At 45.7% G+C, this 20,895-nt stretch overlaps 1 protein-coding gene across 1 annotated transcript; it reads right to left on the bottom strand.

Annotated features, from left to right (window-relative positions):
* Positions 1 to 500: 500 nt before the first annotated feature.
* LOC104138533 (sialic acid-binding Ig-like lectin 15) lies at positions 501 to 9,394 on the bottom strand. Its single transcript, XM_068925950.1, has 5 exons — positions 9,343 to 9,394; positions 6,032 to 6,415; positions 2,689 to 3,048; positions 1,591 to 1,621; positions 501 to 597 (listed from the first exon to the last, which is right to left on the bottom strand). Exons 1-5 carry the CDS (start codon positions 9,392 to 9,394, stop codon positions 501 to 503), a joined length of 924 nt encoding a protein of 307 aa, XP_068782051.1.
* Between the last annotated feature and the right edge of the window lie 11,501 nt (positions 9,395 to 20,895).

Raw genomic sequence — 20,895 nt, 5'->3', positions numbered from 1 at the left:
CTACAGAAATTGCAACAGTTTTTCTTCACACCTGAAGTTTCAAATAGCAGAATAGTCCAGTTGCTGGCTCTAATAAGCTGCATGTATTTGGAAAAGTGGAGTGGAGAAAAAGTAGTTCTGAAAAAAAGTTTGTAGCAAAAAAAGTTACTTCAAGACAGGAGGAAATGGTAGACTCCCATCTGCTTGCTAAGCGCTATCTTGATACAGCCTGAAAACTACAGATTGAGTAGACGACTCTTCTGCTCTTCCAGCTCCAGCCGCCTTTTTATCTTCCCTTTGCATCCTTCTCTTTATCCGTCTTCCCTTTGATGGCTGCTCATGCTTGTAAGTCACAGCCAGGAGGGAGAACATGTACCTGGAAGTCCTGTTTGATCTTCCACATATCAGTCAATTGCAGTCTTATATTTGGGGAGCTAAGCACCCTAAAATGACCTGATTTTGCACCTGACAAGCAGGAAATCAAACCGCGCAAGCAGGTACAAGTGTCACAGACCAGATCCTTAACTTCGTGGTGCTGCAGTTCGTTCTGTTAGCGAAGTGGGGCTGCCGCAGTGCCTGCGGTCCAGGTTCTCATAGGTGGAGTCCTGTGACTGTGGCCTGACAATGAGAGAAGTGAATAAGGTGAAGATGCATTTTTGGCTGCACTAGTCTTTCTGTGTGGCGTCAGCTAAGAGTTAAGGAGCATCAGAGGATGTGTTATACTGTTGCTTATGGATCCTCCATTCTATAGCAGATGGTTCTTCAGTATCTGATTTGCATCTAATGTTTTGCATCTTAAAGGCTCCGGAATGACCTCCAACACTATTAGCATTAACTACTGCTTGTCTGCTGTTTCAGAAGCTAAAGAGGGTAGTGACAAACCTCTCCCACTTTAGAAATAGTGTTAAGGGTCTTCTAATGCATATGCAGAGCATGGAGCATCTTGGCTTTTAAGCTTTCATTTTCTGTCATGATACAAATACATGATACTGCAGTGAAGGATGCGGTATCATTTAGACTGTTAAATCAGCAGAGCTATGCTTCTACAATTAAATGTTTTTCCTAATTACCTGCAAGTCCCCTCTGCCTCTGCTGGTGTGCACCTAAGCGTCTTGCTCAGATGACCACGTTTCTTGGATGTGCAAGAGGGAAGGAGACATCAAGTAAGGGTTACAGGGTAACTCAGGTTGGACGTGACCCCATCCCACCGGTTCCTGCACCCATCCCAGGGGTGGATGGTTCTTTTGCTAGTTCATCACAGCTTCCTACCGTGTTCTGGGCCAGTGGCCCACCTGAACTTTTTGCTAGTCCCTTGCTGCTGCTACGTCTAATCTCTGCAAGCTGCTGCCCAAGGCGCTTATGCTCAGAGCAGCTCATCCTCAAATCAGTAGGGTGTGTTCTCACCTATACCCAAGCCAGAACGCGCTCCCTGCAGTGCCCGGGCCGTGGTCCCTCATGTGGGGTCACTTGGCCATCAGCCCAGCCCTGTCCTTGTCCCAGAAGCCTGCTCTCAGGCCAGAAGGTTGTTGCCAAGACCAAGGCCAAGTTTCTCTCCTTGGCCATCTCCAACTTTCTACTGGATGACATGAATAGAAGGCAGGATGTTCTTACCGGGCCAGGCTGGTTGGGGTAGTGAAGGGACCTGTTAACCAAGAAGGAAGATGCGAGTTAGCCGTGTGGTCAGAGTGAGCTGGGAAGCCACAACTGACCTAGAGTTCTAGGGAAACTGCACTACAGGGTGATTATAAAATGCCAGTGAATGGGGGAAAAAAAGTTTGATTAGTTCTGTGGTTAGCCTTCAGGAGGGTAGGAATTAGGCACCTGAATATAAGGAGCAAAGTACTTCTGGCTGTTCTTATACCTCCTGCAGTTCAAGGCAAGTAGTAGCTCCCTGCAAGCTGCTGCTATCAGACTATTTTTATACCTGTTGGTGTCACGTTTCTTTTGGCCTGAGACCCAGACCCAGGAACTCTTCCTGGACTGATCCTCACTGCAGTGTAGCACAAAAGCAATGATGTGTTAGGCTGGGTGCTCTGCTGGGAGCCAGGGGCCTTTGGGTTTCTTGGCTGGAGGTTTCTTGTATGACCTTTGGGCAGTCTCTTAGTTCGCTGTGAGCTGTTTCTCATCTCTGACAACTAGATGTTTCCCTGCTCCCATGGCCTTGGCACACTGGGAAGATGAGATTTCACTAATGATTATGAAGCACTCTGATATCGAGGCCGTGGGGACTGAGATGGGCAATCTGTAAAATGAGGATGCTGACCCTGGGAAATTAAACTATTTGGTGGAATGCAGTGAAGGTAAATCCTGCCCAAGGGCTAAATGGAAAAAGTTAGTAATTAGTCTACTTCCCCCCAGAAAAAAACAAAAAAAAAACAAAACAAAAATCTGACTTCGTAGGCAGCGGTTTCTCAGCTAATTGCACATCTGTTAGTTTATTAACGTTTCTCCTCAAGCTTAGGGAAACTCCTGTTCACTGCATCTTTTTAAAGATTCCTTCCAGAATAAGACCTCACTTCTGCAGGCTGTGACCAGCCAGCCAGGAGTTTCCTTTTACTTGTTCTTGGATTTCCCATTATAAATGTCATTTTCCTAAGGTGGAAAATAATCGTAAAAAAATCTCCTGCCTGATTTTATCTGCTGCGTTGCTTTGCTTGTTACCGGTCTGATGGAGGAAGACTACGAAAGGAAATAGTGAGCGATACGTACCTCCTCTCCAGAAAACAGTAAAGCTCACTATCACCAGCAAAACAAGTACTTTAATTCCCAACGGTACAAAAATCAGGATCAGGAAAAGGGAGCTGTTGGACGTTTTGAATTTATAGAAGTACACAGCCCCTTCTGCTCTCCCGTGGCTGTTGACAGCAGTACATGTGTATTTTCCATCGTGTGTCAGGTACTGGAGCTCTTTGGTGACCTGGTGATTCGTGTTCGTGACGGAGGTGAAGTTGCTGGAGTGAGGGCCGGTCCATGTCAGGGAAGGTGCTGGCTCCCCTTCAGCTGTGCAGCGTGCTTTGAAGGTACGATCTCCATTCGAGCTAACGGTGATGTTGATGATCCTGGGGGCAGCTGCAGAAATGGGAGCAAAAGAGAGAGAGTGTGTTGAGTTTCAAAGCCAGCTCTCATGCAAAATGTTTGGTCATAGCAGACTCTCAACATGCTATAACAGGGTACCACTGGGATCAAATTTCACTTTCACTTTTCACTTTACTTTTCCCCCCCACTTTTTCACTTGATGCGTAGAGATGAGAACTGTGTTTTATCCCTGCTGTTTCTTAGGCAGATTACTAAGTTGTTATTGACTTCAGCCCACGTCACCCTGGTGTGATGGGACAAGGCAGAGGCACTGTGCTATAGCAGGGCAACCATCCTTGAAGATGGGCTGTTTTCTGTGGTTTTACCATAAATTACAGCCCAGTGCCATCTGTGACTTAGGCAGTGGGTACAGCCAGTCAGCTTTTCGGACAGGCTGGCTGCATCTGGCAGTGGGTCACGGAGCAGGTGACTGTGGTGCTCTCTTCTGAGTATGTCACGGCTCTTCCCTTGGTTTGTGACCTGCAGAGCCCATGAGGAGGGGTCCATTTGTGCAAGTCCTTTGCTCAGTGCTTGAGACTTGCCAGGTTTGATGAATTATTGTCCGGACACTTACTTCCTTTCCCCTCTCTGGTACAGTCTGTATTTGGTGTTTCACTCCAGCCTGATAGTGACCACCAGGTTTGGCCCCCTGGTTGCTTTAGGGTAGCACATTGATACTAAGACAGGGCTATTAACTGCATATCCTGTACGTGAAGCACGTGAGATTGTATGACTGAATGAACAGTGGTGAAGAGCATTTGGGGGAAGCAGAATGTTGAGAGGTTTTATTAGACACGTCACATTTGGTCTAGTCTCCCAAGGAAGTGTGGCTGACATGACCAAGCTAGTCTTAACCACTGGTGTTCTCCTGCTAGATCTGTTGGCCAAGGTGCGGAGGGAACTATACAGGGAACTGGAGAGATGGAGGAGGGTAAGGCTGGTTATCATGCCTCTAGTGTTTAAATTCAGGCAGCCTCTAGGACACAAATCTTGCTGCCGTTCTGCCCTGGTCATGCTCTGGATAGGGGTACTTAAGAAAGCCAAGGAGCTGCTCTAAATGAGAGCTTCCAATACACAGAAGTTCCTGAGAAGTAACTTAACTCATGCTTGTACCTTGTCTGGAGCCCCGCAGTGCACAGCAGAGGTAAGGCAGTTTCACTTCACAAGCAAAATGATGCAACGCACAGTATCTCTGCACTCTTGGTTAAGGTCTGAGTCTCTTCCCGAGACCTTGTGCGTCTACCAGCACTCTCTACATCTGTAAGCACACCCTCAGACATAGAATTAGAGTTTTCCTGAACTGGGTCTCCTTATAATTGAATGCTTGGTGTGATTCGAGCACATAGCAGCCTGGGGGTGAGTTTGCCACACGCAGTGTGGGAGCCCTGGACGTGCCTGCGAGGGAACACAGTGAAGAGGTGCAGGTAGAGTTGTGTGGTCTGTGCTGGAAATTCACCCTCTTCTCACTCTGCCGTGTCCCTGTCATGCTAAGCAGCCCTGGAAGAAGGTATTTTTTCAGCCAGATTATCAGCTGAAAAAGAACAAGAAGTCCTGCTGCAGCAGCGAGTTCTTATGCTGGATTTCTGTACTGTGAAGGCCTTATGGGTTTCAGTAGGAGCAGTGTGATGCTGGGGTGGGGGCAAGGTGTAACTTTGAGACGGAGGTTTTGGCATCGAGCTGCTGTGTGGTTTGTCGCTGTGTCTGTATTTCCCTCCTGGCCTGTGTCTGTTTAGACTACAGACTCCTCAGGAAGGAGCATGTCCTGTCCTGTCCCTGTGTACGTCCATCATGCCCATTAACAACTGTTGCCTGGGTCCTGAACTCATTTGGGGATTCATATGTCCCTCTTGCAGCTTCTTTTTTTTTTTCTGTCACTGATAAGGTGTGGATAGGCATTTCACCTTGTGTGACTGCTGTCTAGCAGTCTGTCGAAGATGCTTTGCCTTGTCCCTGTTGCACCTGTGGTTTTTAAGGGATCTCTGGCCAAGTCTGGAGATGCCTGGGACTGCACTGTCTCCAGTGGGACAATATTATGTTCAGTTAGCTACATGCAACTAAAGCAGCTTCAGATGCTGCTTTCGCAGACAGGGACAGGTAACAGGCCTCAGTACAAGCTCAGGGTTTTTCTGCTCAGGGTTCACAGTCCAGGCTGGAGATTGTGAACACCTTCAAGAGAAGGTGAAGCTCCTCCTTGCCTCCCCTAATCCAGGTGCAGCTCCACGCTCTGGTGAGACCAAGGAGCTTGTGGCCTGGTTGTGATCCTGTGTGGTGAGGACAAGGCGCTGTAATGAAGCAGCTTGATGGTGGTAGTAAGTGTGGCTGTGAGAGGGGAAGAATAGAGAGGCCTCTTCATAGAGAGCTATGAAGATGGTATGCCAGCTCCTAGGATCTGACTTTTGTCAGAGTTGTTTGTACTTACCCTTTCGTGCTCCAGAGAAGTTTAGACCTACAAATCCTGGCACAGGGGTGCCAGATATCTTGTCCTCCTGAGCCCCTGTTATCATGCAGGCCTGTTTCCTAACACATACTCACCGGCTGAGCTCTCCAGTTTAAGTCCTGACAAAAAGGATATCTTTAACCCTACCCCATGAGCTGCTGACTGCTAGCTGCACAGATTTTCTGCTGCAGGGAAGAAGTGGGAGGCCCCGGACTTGGCTGACCCTTACCCCTGGCAGCCAGAGGGGCTGGCTGTTTCCTTATCACATTTTCTGCTCTGTTTTATTCCTATTCCGTTCCTTGTGTTGTGCGTATCACCTCATACTGGAAGACTTTAGAGGGTGAAGAGTGTACCCAGCCCCGTTGTTAAGATTTTTTTCCCAGGCTGACTAGGGTTAGAATAGCCAGCCCTTTGGAAGAGCATCTCAGGTGAACATCTGTTGTCACTGGTCTGGTTGGTCTCATCAATTTCCTCATCTTTTTGGCGCTCTCACTTCCCCATGGGGTGGTGGTGCCTCTTTTGGCTCTCATGTTCTCTTACCGATCAAATGGAGCTTTATCCCATTCCTGCTTTCATACTTGTCGTGAATATCTCCAGAGAGCTCCACTCGACAAAAATATCTCTCACTGTCACTCCAGGTCAGATTGTCGATCCTGATGGTAAGATCCTTGTGCCGTGGGTTGCCAAGCAGTTTGTATTTGTTTTTATAGCTGACAGCAGTCTTACAGAGTTCACTGGAGCCTTGAGCAACGCACTTGAAAACGACTGTACCATTGTAAGGTTCCCTGATCCTCCAAATGGCAGTGAGGGTCCGGTCAAATATTTTGTAGGGGTGTGTGAAAGTACAGGGCAGAATGACCGTCTTCCCTAATTCACCAGTAACATCAGATGGGACTTGAATGGACCAGCCACTGGACTGCAGACCTAGAAGCAAAAAGAAACAATTGAGACTGATTTACCTGGAGCGTTGAATGGGGAAGGAGAGGAAAATTCTAGGGAATCCTTTCTGCATCTACTCTAATCTTAGTCAAAATGGGTGCTCTGTTCCCTTGGTGGGCCCTGTGCTGACTGAGGCTCTTGCTGAGGGCTTCTAGGTGATTAAACAGCTGTGTCACTGTGGTGTGCCTAGTTACTGATCTTCAGTTGAACTGAGGGGACTGTCTAGCTAGCTCATGTTGAAAGCAGTTTGCTGTCTGAGCAGGCATCTTGCTTTTCAGTAGCACCTTAAGTTGTGATAAGTCTTTTGCAGTTGCCACTTGTTTCTTTTGTGTGCTTGGAGGCGAGGAATTTGAAAAAAAGCAAAAAAGTTTTGAACGTATCCAGAAATTCAATGACTATCAGCACTGAAATACAGTAGGATAGCCCTGTATTTGAGCGTGCCCCAATGCACGCACACACACTCCTGTGTTTTAGAATTTGTTATGCAAATGAGTTGGTGGTTGCATTATTTCTGGGGAGGGTAGTAACGTCTGATATTTTTAACAGCTAATGCTGCTGTTGTCACACAGTGACCTCTTATTTAGATCCTCTCATATCTTATTCACAAATATAGACTCGGAGATGCTCATCTTACGAAGGTTGGTGTGAATAGATAAGTTCCCTCTCTCTCCTCCCATGTGATTTGTAGGAGGAAGGAAGCCCTCTGTTATCAGAGCAGGTTATCATCATATGGACTCTAGCTGCCGGTAACTTCCCAGGCAGGCCTTGTCCTTCTGTCACAACAGGGGAAATTTTGAATTTTCCAGCTGATATGTTGCAAACGGTTGGAATTTTGCTCTTTTGGCCAAATCTGGCCATGGTGAATCCTAGCACTGTTGGAGGAGTTGAACCTTATAGCCTCCAGACTCAATTTGATTATTTCTATCTGATTAAAATAGCCTTCAGCCGAAGCAGCGCACCCCCTCTTTGATGCATATTTAGGGAAGACTTGGTGTCTCATCCCACTTCCATCCACCGGTAACCCCTAGCATTAACAAACGTGAACTGTAGGAAGCCCTTCCCTTTCTATATGGATATGTATATTTACTGACTGTGATGGCAGTTACAACAGCTGTTGCACCAGATTGTGGCTTCAGGAATGTCTTTGGCTACATCTATGTCTTAAAAAGCTTCATTGGTGGCTTCATCAAGTTAGTAGTGTTCCCGTCAGTAGCTGAGAGGAAAATACTTGGGGAAAATGTAACGGCCTCCAATAAATAATTGCTGCAGATCCCTGATCCTGCTGGCTTCACTGTGATTTGTGGGCATTCAGCTGTCAGGTTAATCAGTACAAGTAAATTTGAAGATAAGGGCTATTCCTTATTCTCATATCTGTTCTCTGTAACATTTGGCAAATCTCTCCATGACTGGGCAGCTAGTACTAACCTGTTGTATGCTTCACAATGTACCAAGGCCAGTACAGGACTGATTCTCTTTAAGTTATTTTTCTGCGGTTGGTGCCAAGCCGGTATTTTAATCACCTGAGGTCTGGAGTTGGGCTGCCTTGTCATTTGCTATAACAATACGATTTTCTTTCGCAGCCTGGGTAGTCTGATACAGCAGGCTACATGGCCACGGCAGCTCCATGAAGCTCGTGGACTCTGAACATTGGGAACTGGCAGTACAAAGATAGAATGCTATTGCTTTCCAGTTTCTTTCATGTTCTTTATTTTGACACTACAAAATTAGCCCTTTTTGCTATTGATTAGCTTTCTGATTTCTTTTGGATCTTCTGAATCTTACCATAACTCTGACCGTTTCTCTGATCAGAGGCAGACCTGTGAGTACAGAGAATGCAGGGCTGACATTCTACTGTTTCCATTCCTGTCACTGTTGACCGTGGCTTGAATAATTCATCTGTGTACTCAAGTGTGTCAGTGTAACCCCTTAGTTTTGGAGGACTGCAAATCATGTACTTTTTGGTACGTGATTTACTTTTCTCTGCCACGTTTCTCATCTGCACTTTGTTTTACCTTAAGCAAAGAGCATTCTGTTAGCACATAAACATTCCCTCGCCTGCCACATGAGAAATAGCGTTAAAAATAAGTCCTTCTAATGTCTTTAACTTCATCCATTTCTATAGAAACACTATCTACCTGAAGACCCCAGATTATGAGTGGACGGAATTGTCAGCATCTGGTGTATAATTTCCTTGTCGAGCTTTTGTTACATCCTTAAAGCTTCGACATGGTGGGTCTTCCATAGCTTCCTCGTGCTATTTTTCCAGTCTCCGTTTGTTCCTGGGATTGAAGGCCTCATAAGAAATAAAAGGTCACAGGCAAATAGCAGAAAATAGTTGTTCACGCAAGATAACTCCTGAAAGGAGCTGTCAGGTAAGTGCTTCTGCCAATTGTCAGTAGAAAGGATTTGCAGTCACAAACATGATAACAAGATCAAGAGCTGGAGACCACCACAGACACCGTTAAGAACTAGCCCTGCTCTAGCAAGTAGTGTTTGACAGTACCCTTAACCAAATCCCATTAATTTTAATGGAAGTTAAGCACCTACTTAAACATGAGCTTAAGTGCTCAGTTGAATTTGAGCAAATTGCATGCATTGCAAAATAACTCCTAGGAAGGTCAAGCAGCGTTTCTGGATGCTGGTGAAAATGCTGCATCTAACTGACAACATAGGGGAAAGTTAGATGAAGATGAATTCCCTCCAAAAATTAAGACAGAAAGGAAACAAACCAAAGACACCTCTGACAATTGCATAGTCAAACTTCAGGTTTTTCCAGTGTTGTCACAAACATCTGGAATCAGGATCCTTTTAAGCAGCATGATGGATTGGACAATTCTTAGAGAACTAGTTGTACCAGTAAATTCCACTGGCACTTTGACTACAGCGAGAAGAAAAACAAGTTCAGAACTCACCCTTCTTGAAGATGCAAAGGAGGCAGAGAAGAAACAAACCGAACTCTTTCATGCTGCTTGACGGTCGCCACTGAGATGTATCAGCAAACCAGAGCTACGTCTGAGCTACTGGTCTTGCAGCCACAAAACGTTTTTCCAGGAATGGAAGAAGCTGTGGTTTTCGTCTCCTTGGAGGGAATGAGTTGTCTGGCTGAACTGGAACTGGATTCAGATATTAATAGTTTCGTGGTCAATCATGTGAAAAATAGAAGGGAGGAAATCAAAGCATTACCACTTTCCAGCTGAAGTGGGGGGGGTGGGATGGGGGCTGCAGACTGGGGCTGTAAACTCCCACTCCATGTGTGTGATGGGACAAAAGGGACCAGCTTTCAGGTGCCCCCTGGTTGCTGATCATGAGGAAGTCCTACCAAAGGAGGACAGCAAGTGAGACCCTCACTCTCCTTGCTTGAGGCAGTTCATTTTGAATCTGGACTCTGCAAGCCCGCTGTGCTCTACCCCTTGTGCTTCCTGGTTGCTGTCATCCCTGGATGTAGAACCCCACCTCTTTCAGTGGCCTTTGACCACTGTGCCCCAAGCTGTTGTTGTTTGAGATTGTTTTGGAAATGATGTGGCTACTTCTCATCATGAGAATCTCTCCCCTTCATCATATCAGTGAGAAATATACTTTTGGACTTGTAGGAATAGATTCTGCTGGCCTACATCTCTGTAGATGGGCTTTGTTTTGTCTTGTGTTTATTCCAGTGGCTTTGGCCCTTGGGTTTTCTATTTCCAAGCAAGTCTTCCAGCCACCTATCTAGAAGATATCATCTACTGCCTGTAAGGCTGGGTGAGAACAGCAGTAGGCTCCTCCACCGCTTTCGAAAATACATATTTCTGACCATCCACAGGGCTCACTGGGTGAATCTGATGGTGCATGTCATGCAGGGCATCACACAAAGGACCTCTCTGGTTTACCATGTGAGAACCAGCACTAGAGATGTGGGTAGAAAGGCTGCAATCTCACTTGTGGTGAGGCGTGAAGTAGAACAGATCACTGACCAGGCTTCCCTAGCTCTGATGGCTTTGTGCTGGTGGCAGGAATTGCATGTGTTTTGAATATCTTCAGCATCATGAATATCTTGAATATCATGGACGTGGAGCAGGTGCAGAGATTTGTGATCTCACTCTTGTAGTGCCCCGTGGTATCGTTCTGCCCAGATTCCCATGATTCTGACAGATGATGAATCATTTTCCTCCTTCTTGTTATCCTGCATTTGAAATAAGTTGAGCTCCAGCTTTTGCTCAGAATCCGTATGCAAATACTTGCTATTTCCTCCTGGGCTTAGCCTTAGCAAACTTGCTGTGCAGTTTGCTGAGATGCAGAGATCAGGGCTTATGAAATGCTGCTTGTGCCCCCCCTCACTCTTCTCTCCCATTTAGTGATCCAGTGACATTAAGTTTAGTCTTGGAGTGGGTATTCCCTCTCTGGGCTTAGCTTGAAGTTTGCGGCTTTTGCTTCAGACCTGAGGCAAGAGTGATTCCCTCCTCTCCTCCTTGAGGCTAGTCCACTATAGGAGCCTGCTGCCTCTCTCCTGTTTGGGGAGCGGGACAGATGCACCTCTGTGATTCCTCTTCTGGACAGCAGCGGGTGTGCAGCCACTGGAGGGCTCCCATAGCCAATGTAAGAAAAAGCTGCTTAGTAATGAGTTCTACTTTCTGTGCCTGAGACCTAACTACTTCCCCACAACACTGATGCCAGGTCTTCCCTTTGTTCCCTAACTTTCAGGAGATCTGTGAGAAGTAACATATGCTGCGGTCAGCAGAGTAATCTGGGCATCTGAGTGGCAGAAACGGTGGATGAGAGATCCGCACTCTTATCCAATCTGTTATACACCTTTTCTGGCTAGCTTCCCCATTTTCCGTCATGGGCTGTGTGTGATTTTTGTCTATTTGTTCTACCAACTTTTTGGGGTTGCGATTTTCCCATTCTTAGCACAGTGGGTCTCACCAACTCTGATCTTTAAGTAAAGTCCACGCCTAAAGCATGTTGCTGCAGTGAGGCCTAAACAATCAATGGTAAGAATAGCTGCAGTTCACAGTCATCATGAACCTCTTCCTCTCTGATGTTTCACTTTGTTTTGGCCTCTGGACGAATAGCTGGTAAATCTTGCCCACTCTATATGGCAGGCTGAATTTTCCTTACAGTGGTGTGAATACAGTAATTTAGGGTCTGATCCAGTACTTACGGAAATGGTCGGAAGAAAATTTTGTTGCTTTCTAAAGTATAGGGAGTACAGCCCATAATGATTGCACAGTGCTTACAAATGCTTGAACCATGGCAAAGAAGTGGGTGCCATCTTGCTGAGCAGCTGTCAGGCCACTGACTTCAACCGAGGTAGCCTCGGGGTACGGAGGACACCTGGAAGAAATGGTGGACAAGAAGTTGCCTAGCTCTTGGGTGTAAAACCTATCACGTCCTGCTAGCAGGGTCACCAGTGTAGTGCAGAAGTATCAGTCTTTTGGATTTGGTTGTTTTTTTCAGACTACTTTTTCAGACCATGAGAAATATGATCTCACTATTAGTAGTGAAATGTTTCCCCAGCTTGAAAATAGAGAGGTGAAAATCTTTAACTGTAAATGTTTGCAAAATACTTGAAAAATGATCCCCTCCACATCACACACCAATTTGCTTTAAAAAGTGCTATTTTGTTCTGAAATTGTATACTCCTCCTGCTGACAACACACTATGACTTTTGCCTTCAGACCGTGTGTTTAAGACCATGTCTTGGAACATGTCTGGTGGTTAGGAAGAGTTAATGCTTTGTTGGGCAGCTGGAATCGTGCAATGTCTCGAGCAGGTAAATGTTGCGTCCTGTGAGGTAAATGAAGACTTGTAGCCCAGTTTGAGATATTTGGGATGGGTTTTACCAGGCATTTGTCTGATGCTCAGACACCGGTATGTTGCTTGTCCTTGCTCGGCGTGCATTCCAGAGCGCCATGCGCTCTGAAGAGTTATGTCTTGTGTATCTAAGTGCTTTGCTGAGTCTCCATTTTCAGCCACTAATAGAGATACCAGAAGTATGTTAATCTTTTGATCTTTTCTCTCCTCCTTTCCAGCAGACAAATTGCATTTGCCTTTTGCCATACCGGTGTTCTTAGGCTTGTTAAAAGCCCTGACAACACAGTATATACAAACAAGAAACTGCCTGTGCTGACCAGCATTTTGCTCCCTCCTATCTGAGGGGCATACAGCTTAGGTAGGCAACTCACATAAGTGGAAGAAAGGTGTTTTTTGCAAATAAAATTCTTCAAACATTAGTCTCTGCTCTCAGGCTGTGATTTGTGCTTTCTCAGAGGCATTGAAACACAGCAAAGGTGCCAGTCTGAGGTGAAATGCAAATTAGCGTCTTATTCTTCAGCCCTGGAAAGGGCTAGCTCTGGCAGTTTTGCTGGGAGCAAGGGAGCTTGACTCCATTTTTCTTCTTGCACTGTATCAGCAGGCTCATGTACCACGTTCCAGACAATTGCACGTGTGCAAATTCACTGAGAGCGACTTGACTACAAGGCATGCTTTCAGAGCAGCATCTTGCTGATGCAAGTTGTTGAACTGCGGTGATGTACAGGAAGCCATCTGGCACAAGCTGAGTGTGGGCATGAAGGAATGGTTCTAGTCATCTACTGTTGATTGATATGATTCAGACTCGGTATCAGCTGTAATGACCTTTTCCTCTGCTTTTGTGCTGAGAGAGTGTCTAAGATTTCTGAAGGCTGCCTCCGATCCAACACCCAAAACAGGAAGCCTTCCATATTTATCAAGTGTCCTTTTTCTTCACGACAAATCTTTTTTAAGGACCATAGGGAAGTACAGCAATTTTTATGCCACTTGGCTAATGTCCTCCCTCAGTACTTGTACAAAAGCATCAATGGCAGATCTGGTTCCAGAGATACCCTAGTTTCCACTGCTTTCTTGTGCTATGAAAATATAAGGAATCTAGAGAAATAGGGAGGAATGGGTTTTTTTTGTGTGTGTTTTGCCACTTGGAAGATAGATGGAACCCATTTAAATAAAAAGAATCTGTAATTAAAATTAGGTGAGCCTGTAAAAAAAAGTATCAGTAGCGATCAAATGTAGGCAAGGACAAATTTTTAGCAAAGTACAGGGAGATATCTGTTATGCTACTAATGGTATGGCCACTTCATGGCATGCTCTTTGTCAACGGATGGAGAATATCTCATGCCCCCATCACCTTTATGGCTGTGTGTGGTCCTGTAAATAGCAGTCTTAGGTTTTTGAAGGTCATCCTTAGAACATGGTACTGACTAGTTCCCACTGCCTTTAGCAAATGTCATCATCAGCCTTTGCTTCCCTGGACTTTGCCTCAGCTGTCTGCCCTGAGTGCTAGTGGCACTGAGAAAGGTGGGAGATGTGTGGTTTCAGGAGGTCTGTGTCTGGCTGTGGCTGTAGTTAACTATCTGTTAGTAGCACTGTAAGGAGTTACATGCCATATCACGTAGCTTGCAATTTAAAAGGACAATCTGATAGCAAAATCACAGGAGAAAAGGTGAATAATGTACAAATAAACTGCTCAAGTGGTCAGTGGCTTTATCTTGCTAGTACAAATATTTTACTGGCCTTGCAGCTTTTCCTAATTTCTTTTAACCTTTCCTAGTTGGCTGATTTCTTGTAGAGGTTAGCGTTGGAGAGGAGATGTGGAAAGATGGCTGACGCTGAGCATCATTCTCCTACTGCTGGTATTAACCAGTGCTACAACTTGGTGAGTCTCCTGAATCCACCCATGTTGCTGCTGTCTGGCTCCATCTAACGTCTCTAGCAGCGTTTTGTAAGGGACAGTTGACAATCTCTGCAGGGAGACCAGAAAGCACTCAAGAACGATTTCTTAGCTGATGGGCCCTTCCCTCCGGTGATATCCTGTGCACCACATCTGCTGGCAGACAGCAATTTGCTAGCTAAACCCTCTGGATTTCTTCTGTGCTGAACACTGTATTAAACTGCTGCAATCTGAGTGCCTGTCCAGTCCTAGAGGGTAGCGAAGTGCATTCAAGTTGCAGCATGTAGCTGGAGAAGGGCATGTCAGCACTCATTGCAGTGAGGACCTACACAATGAGATTTTCCTCTGTGCTGGTGTATCGGTGCCTTTGCTGACAATGCACCCCCTTATTCCAGGACCAGACTGGAGCCATTTGTTCCCTCCCTCCCTCTGAGCCTTAATTCTAATTCCAAGGTTTTCTACTTTAATTATTTCAGTGGCATGTATAAGTCCTGCCCCTATTCCTTTGAGGGTGCCAGTCTGCACATGTTCAATGCAAAAGCCTTATGTTTTGTCAAATCTGGCACTCTTCCCTGAAGAGATTGGGCCTGCGAAGTAGCTGGGAGGTGAATCCAAGAAGCCAGTGGAATTTTCCCTCCGACTGTTTTCTGCCAGCTGAGTTTCTCAGGGAGCCGCTGCAGTTCTCAGAATGGGCCGCCAAACTCCCCTGTGTGTCTGCTTGATCCTCACAGAGCTGGAGGGAAAAAACAAAGAACCTGCAGCGCAAGAAAAGTACATCGGGGTGGGGGGTTAATAAGGGATGGAGGGTGCTTAAGCCAGGCAGCGTTCCTGCAGGTGACATTGAGCTTGCTTACTGGCACTCAGCACCACTACAGGGCACGGTCTCCACTGCGCTGAGCTCCTGCTGATCCCATTTGAAACCAGGTTCAGCTGCTCACCTGCGAAGTTGTTGCTGCAATACCTAGGGCTGTTCCATCATCAAACGTGCAGTGGTGAATTGATGGGGTATCAACAGGGATGCTGGTGAGCCCTTGTTGCCTTTAGTGAAATTAAGCCGAAAGAAGTTAAATCCATATTTGGGTATTTTTCCTCTAGCAGACCATCACTGTAGGAAAAACTCAGCCTCTGTCTGATTGCTGGCAGAGGATCATGGACGGAAGAACAAGCGTATAAGGAAGGCTCTCTCCAGTAAGGCGTTGTCCACATATCTGTTGACTTCTGCAGTCATGTCCATATGTTGAAATGAAGAATAGGCCTGATCTCTTTAAAAGGAGACTTTCTGTCCCCACTGCTGGCTGTTTAGCCTGATTGTTCAAAGCATCTTGGGCCAACTGTTGATAGATAGGGATGTGGTATGCTCAACTTTGCCCATACCAAGACAGGTCAAAACCATATGAGAAAATGAATATGGGGCCATGATAACACTTGTGCCCACCTTTTCCAGGCAGCACTAGGGCTCAGGATAGAGTAACTTTTTATTATGGGCTTGCAGAGGTTACAGTAGGATCATCTAGTCTCAGCACCAGGCTTGATCATAAGCATAACTAACAGTGTAGATGCACCTGGCTTAATCACTGCTTTGACTTGAAATGCTTGATAGCACCATCAGGTTACCATACTGACAACCTAAAAGAGACCTGGGACTGGACTGCTGCTTAAAGACACCAATGGAGAGTTTTAAGATTGAACACAATGGTTCTCAAGTCTAAGTGAGCTTGGGTCCAGTTAACCACTGCTGTCCTTCCTCCCTACCCTGGATGTGCCATCGTGCGAATAATAACGCCAAATGAGCGCTCTGCATAAGATGCAGCATTCATACAGGTACCTCCTGCATACAGGTCCTGTCTGCAGTTTCAACTGTGCATGCGGAGTTTTGGCCAAGCAAGGCAGTCGCTACTGGGCAGTTCATTTCCCTTGGACTGCTAAGCATTGAAGCTCTGCACAGAGCAGATTGCTATGTGCGATGCTGGGAATTAATGAGAAAGGGGGTGAGCCAACTGGCAGTACAGAGCCACTAAACCTTGTCCTTTAGCCTGATCCAAATGATATGTCTCATTAAAGGCACTTGAAATGTCACAACAAAAGAAGTCCTGGCTCACCCTTCCCCCTCTACCTTGAAGAAAGCCTGTGTGCTGTATCTTTCCTTGTTGAATGAGCAAAACTTGATGACTTAAGAGATTTATGCTCCTTTATCTGTGCGTTTCAAAGCTCTTCCCTGAGATAGGAGTTGTGTTCCTGTGCTCTGCACTTTGGGAAAAGAGCATGGACTGATTACATCCATGACTGCACAGGGTATCAGAAGCAGGTCCTGAACTTTCCCTTAATACAACAGCCTCAGCCAGTGAAGCAATGGGACCAGTGCATGGTCTCAGCTCAGGTCGCCATCGCCTCTGTGCTGTCTCATTTTGCAGACTCAAAACAGACTCAGAAGCACTTAATGCCCTGAGTCCTTAGAGGCAGATTTGCAGCGCTTTTGTAGTGTCTAATAGTTCATAGCATTTCGTTGACCCAAATGGCAATTTTTTTTGTTTTGTTTTTAACCATACTGCCCCAAGCTGGCACATATGTGAAATGTGATTAAGGCCTGGACTATGCAGCTGTTTTCCCTTGCTCACCTACAGACATCAGCTGAATTACTCCTCTTGGCATAATCTGTCAGTTTACACCTCCGGAGGTGCTCTGACTACTCTTCAGCTTATGCACCTGTAAGTGCCAGCAAGAGGTTCTCCATTCTGTGTGAGCATGTAGCCATTGTGCTCACTCTTAAATACGTGTTTGAAGGTGATGACTTTCAAGGGTAGGTTGAAAGGGCAAAGAAGACCACTGCACTGCCTAATCTGACCTAGTATATAACTTCCGTTATAACACACATGGTTTTCATCCATTTGCTCCTCTACTGAGCTCCAAAACTTGAATTTGACCTAGGTACTGAGTTTCCACGTGCGAGAGGAAGGACTGAGGCAAGGCACTCGGGCCCTTCCCCACCACAGAGGGAAAACGTGAGCGGAAAGGTGAGCTGTGGATGGGCTTCTTGAAGTCAAGCTGTTGAGGTGATCCACGAGGCAAGACAGAGTGATGACTTTCCCGTGAACTGCATCCAGAAGCAATGTTCTTTGACAACCTTGATCTGATTGTCCCGGCATTGTCTGTATTGCAGTTAAATCTGCAGTTGAGTCATAGGCAGATGCAAGTATATTTTAAGGGCATGCCCTTATTAGAGTATTGTAGGCACTTTTGCCTTTGAGGGTACCACTGCCAATAGTCTGTGTAGGTAGTTCATGACCTGCGTGAAGGGTAAGCAGTGTAGGTACTACTGAAAAAGGAGGCCTTTAGCTGAATTATCAGGAGAGCCTGGGGATACAGGCTCAGCTCCTTTTCTAGCTGGGAGAAGAACTAGCTGAGATGAAGGCAGTGCTGTGGCAACTTTGCCTGCCCTGGTGGAGTGATTTTCCCATGGATGAGCCAGGAGAAGGAATCATTTTTGCTGTCTGTAGCAGGAGTTCCCTCGAAGGTGATTTGGAGATGGGATTGTATTGCTATTTTATCTCATTTGGGGTTGTTATTTTAGAGTTCAGTGTGCTGAGAGAGGGTGTGCTATTTTGATAGGTGCAGACAAGAGGGCTAAACAGAGCATGTTACTAAAATATTATTGCCCATGTATTCGCTTCTTATCTACCTTTGCCTCACAAGAACTTTCTGATAGCCAATGGAAGATTTTAGTGGCAATAAATGGCAAACTCCTTTCAAGGTTATTGAGTCACTGTTCTGCAGTGTGCTGAATGCTGTCTTCAGATCACAGCACTTGCTCACATGCATGCTGGTAGGTGCCCAAGGCTGGCAGTTTCTGTGTTGGTACCGGAATCTGCTAGGTTGGGAGGTCCCACTGGTGAAAATGCCAGGAGGAGACACGTGAGTTAGAGCGTATAAAAGCACTTACTTTTGCTTTCTCTGGTCTCTAATAAAATAGAGGTGTTCCCGAACAGCTCAGGCCAACACTTTTGGGCCTCTGTAACCTTTACTTAATTGCACTATTGCCATAAGCTTGCATGGCTCTTTCAATACAAAGTGAGATAAGGTCCCTGCCTAGGGGAATTCACACTCATTTAGTGTTGTGAATTATGACATCGACTCCTGGGATTAAGATCAGAGGCTGATAACCTGGAGGAGAAGTGTTTGAGGGAGTGCATTGTTCATATCAGTTCTCACCACACGTGGAGTTGAAACAAACAATACATCAATTTGCATCACTTAGTACCTCCTGCTTACAGCCATCTGTGCAAGTGGCCGTTGAATCACCACTGGGACCTTGATGAAAGCTTAGTGTTCCTGTTGAGGCAAGATCAGAAAGTCAAATTGCGCCAGAGGAGGGAAGCTGCTCAACACACAGAAGGTGAAGTGAGGAAAAGTGAGGAAACGCAGTTAGAAAGTGGGATGAAAAAGAGGTGCAACTTGGGGTTGGGCAAAAATGTGACGATGATCTGCAGTCCAAAAAGGTAGAAGTAAACCCTTTCTGAGATTTCCGCAATCCATTGGTTTGGGTGTGAGCTTATCTGCATATGTTTAAAAATCACCTCGTCACAGTATGTCCTTAAGTACCTAAATAACGATATGTATCTGGCCCTAGATTCCCCCTTGTTGTATTTTCCATCAGTAGGAGGGGAAAGGAGTGTTTCCCCTTCTGATGGGGAGCTGGCTGACTAACACCATCCAGACAGGCTTTGAAGGAGTGGACTGCAGGTGACTGGGTCATACAGATGGATTTTGGTCTAGCGCACATAGGTGAAATAGAGCCAACTTCTTGTAGGCGAAAGGCTTTATTTACCCTGTAGCAGATAATCATATTGTAGAAAGATTAGCCCATGATATAGCAAGGGAAGGCAGAACAGAGATGTGCAGTCTTTGTGGTGTAATCACTTACTTGCCTGTCAAGCTTGACTATTTTGAATAAATATTAGTTTCCCAGCCTTTAGCCCTTTTTCTCTTTGAATGTATAAATGCCATTCAGTTATCCTTTGAATGCTTTTGGATGGATTCCCAGAAGAATTTACATTGTGGATGGCCTTGTCACATGCCTGAAAGCAGCTGTCTTCTCCAGCACCGCTGGCTGGTTACCCCTCCTGTGATCAGGAGAAATCTGGCTATGTATATTTGAAGAGCGCACGGACAGCCCCACGTGTCTGAAGTCACAGATGTTTAGATGCGTTTCTTTCATTGCTTGTTCACAGCTTCATCTAAAAGCACAGGCTTTTGCAAGTCTTATGAATAGCCATAATTCTTTGAAAGGACAATGAAACAAATGAACTTGCAAAACTTGCCAATGTGATTATCAGTTACATGGCAAATAGGCCCTCTGTTACCTCCTTGGCTTTATTACGTAAATCTGTAGCACACAAGTTAGCGACCTCCTCTGGGAGAATTATAACGACAATGTGCCTTTCCTGCATGACTTTTGTTCTAACATTCCTCCTCTGATATCGTAGACTTCCAAAGTCTTTGGCCTGCCACGTGCTGTGGCTTGAAGGATGGCACTGGTTCTGCCTGGTTTGTCCATGGGAGTCTTTTGGATTCCTGCTTGTTTGCAGAACTACCACCCTGGGAAGGAGCAAAATGCTTGCAGCTATGATTTTCAGCTATACTGGAAAGCGGCTGATGTGTGGTTTGACTTGCTGTGAGGGACCATTCCCCAAAATCTCAGAGGGGTTTAAGCCAGAGCTACGGAGACTGTAGTCCCTGAAAATGTCATTTCTTCTTTGGCATCTGTTTCTTCTGAATCTTGTGTTTGACAAAAATTTGCTGAAGATGAGAAAGGACTTAAGATTCCCAGGGGTATCAGTTGGGGGAAGGTTTTTTGGGGAAGTTTTCATTTCGAGCAAAATATAAAACAATAAACATTTCTATAAAAAGAACTTACGATAGCAGAGAAAGTCTGGATGTCTTAATCTAACTGAGCCCTTTTCCCAAACACATTTGATGTAGCTTACTTCTGTCACCCCCTGTTTCAGCACATGTGCAAAGTTCTCAGGGATAAGCATAGATCTCCATTTCTGATTTGGTCCCTGCTCTTCTCTTAATTCCCAGCATGATTTTCAGTTCACAGCATCTATCATTTGCTATGTTAGTGAGCGTTTGCCCTTCTGAAACTAATGCAGTTCTGACTCTGCATCTTACCAACTTTCATCTTTGGCTTGGGAAAAAAAAATTCTGACACAGCAAGTTCATTCCAATGCTGTATTAGTCATGTTTGGCTGAATGTAATCCCATTCTCCCTCGTATGAAATCCCTGCTATGTTTTGGGTGAGATGGTTTGTCTGAGGCAGTGCTGTGTGGAACCTCTCTTTCCAGAATCCATTTTTTGTCTTTTCTGATTCAGCTAAGTAGTCAGACCTTGTCTTCCTTATTATGTGAATAAAGAGCGATCAAATAGTATGTAATTTACCTTGAGGGAGGAGTCCATGAAACCTGAATTGAATACCTTGGTAACAGTTTTGTTGCTCTCCCAGTCCTACGGGAATGCTGCTCTTGTCCCTGGGCAACGGTGCATGTGAGTTCACCCTGTGGAGATGAAATACTGTACCTTTAGGTATTTTAGGAGAGAAATGAAAGGTATGTACTTTCCACAGAGCTGCAGAGGGCTGCAAGGGCTGAGTGAACTCAAGTAAGGGTCCCGCTTCTGCTTGTGCCTACAGGTGGACACTGTTGTGGCTGGGGCATGTGAGAGCCCCAGAGCAAACTGTGGTTGCACACTGCGGGGGTTGTACACCCCATCTCACTAAGGACCTCTTCT

Source organism: Struthio camelus, chromosome W (assembly GCF_040807025.1).
Source record: "Struthio camelus isolate bStrCam1 chromosome W, bStrCam1.hap1, whole genome shotgun sequence".
NCBI classification, from domain to species: Eukaryota; Metazoa; Chordata; class Aves; order Struthioniformes; family Struthionidae; genus Struthio; species Struthio camelus.
Note: the sequence above shows the minus strand (reverse complement) of the source record. Positions and strands in the feature narration are given on the sequence as shown.

What these genes read in the sequence shown, in the direction of transcription:
- LOC104138533 (XM_068925950.1), bottom strand. Translation starts at nt 9,394, where the DNA reads ATGAAAGAGTTCGGTTTGTTTCTTCTCTGCCTCCTTTGCATCTTCAAG. An exon ending in GATAAAGCTCCATTTGATCG is followed by an intron (nt 3,049 to 6,031) that starts GTAAGAGAACAT and finishes CCATTTCTGCAG; the next exon opens with CTGCCCCCAGGATCATCAAC. An exon ending in ACCCCAACCAGCCTGGCCCG is followed by an intron (nt 598 to 1,590) that starts GTAAGAACATCC and finishes TCTCATTGTCAG; the next exon opens with GCCACAGTCACAGGACTCCA.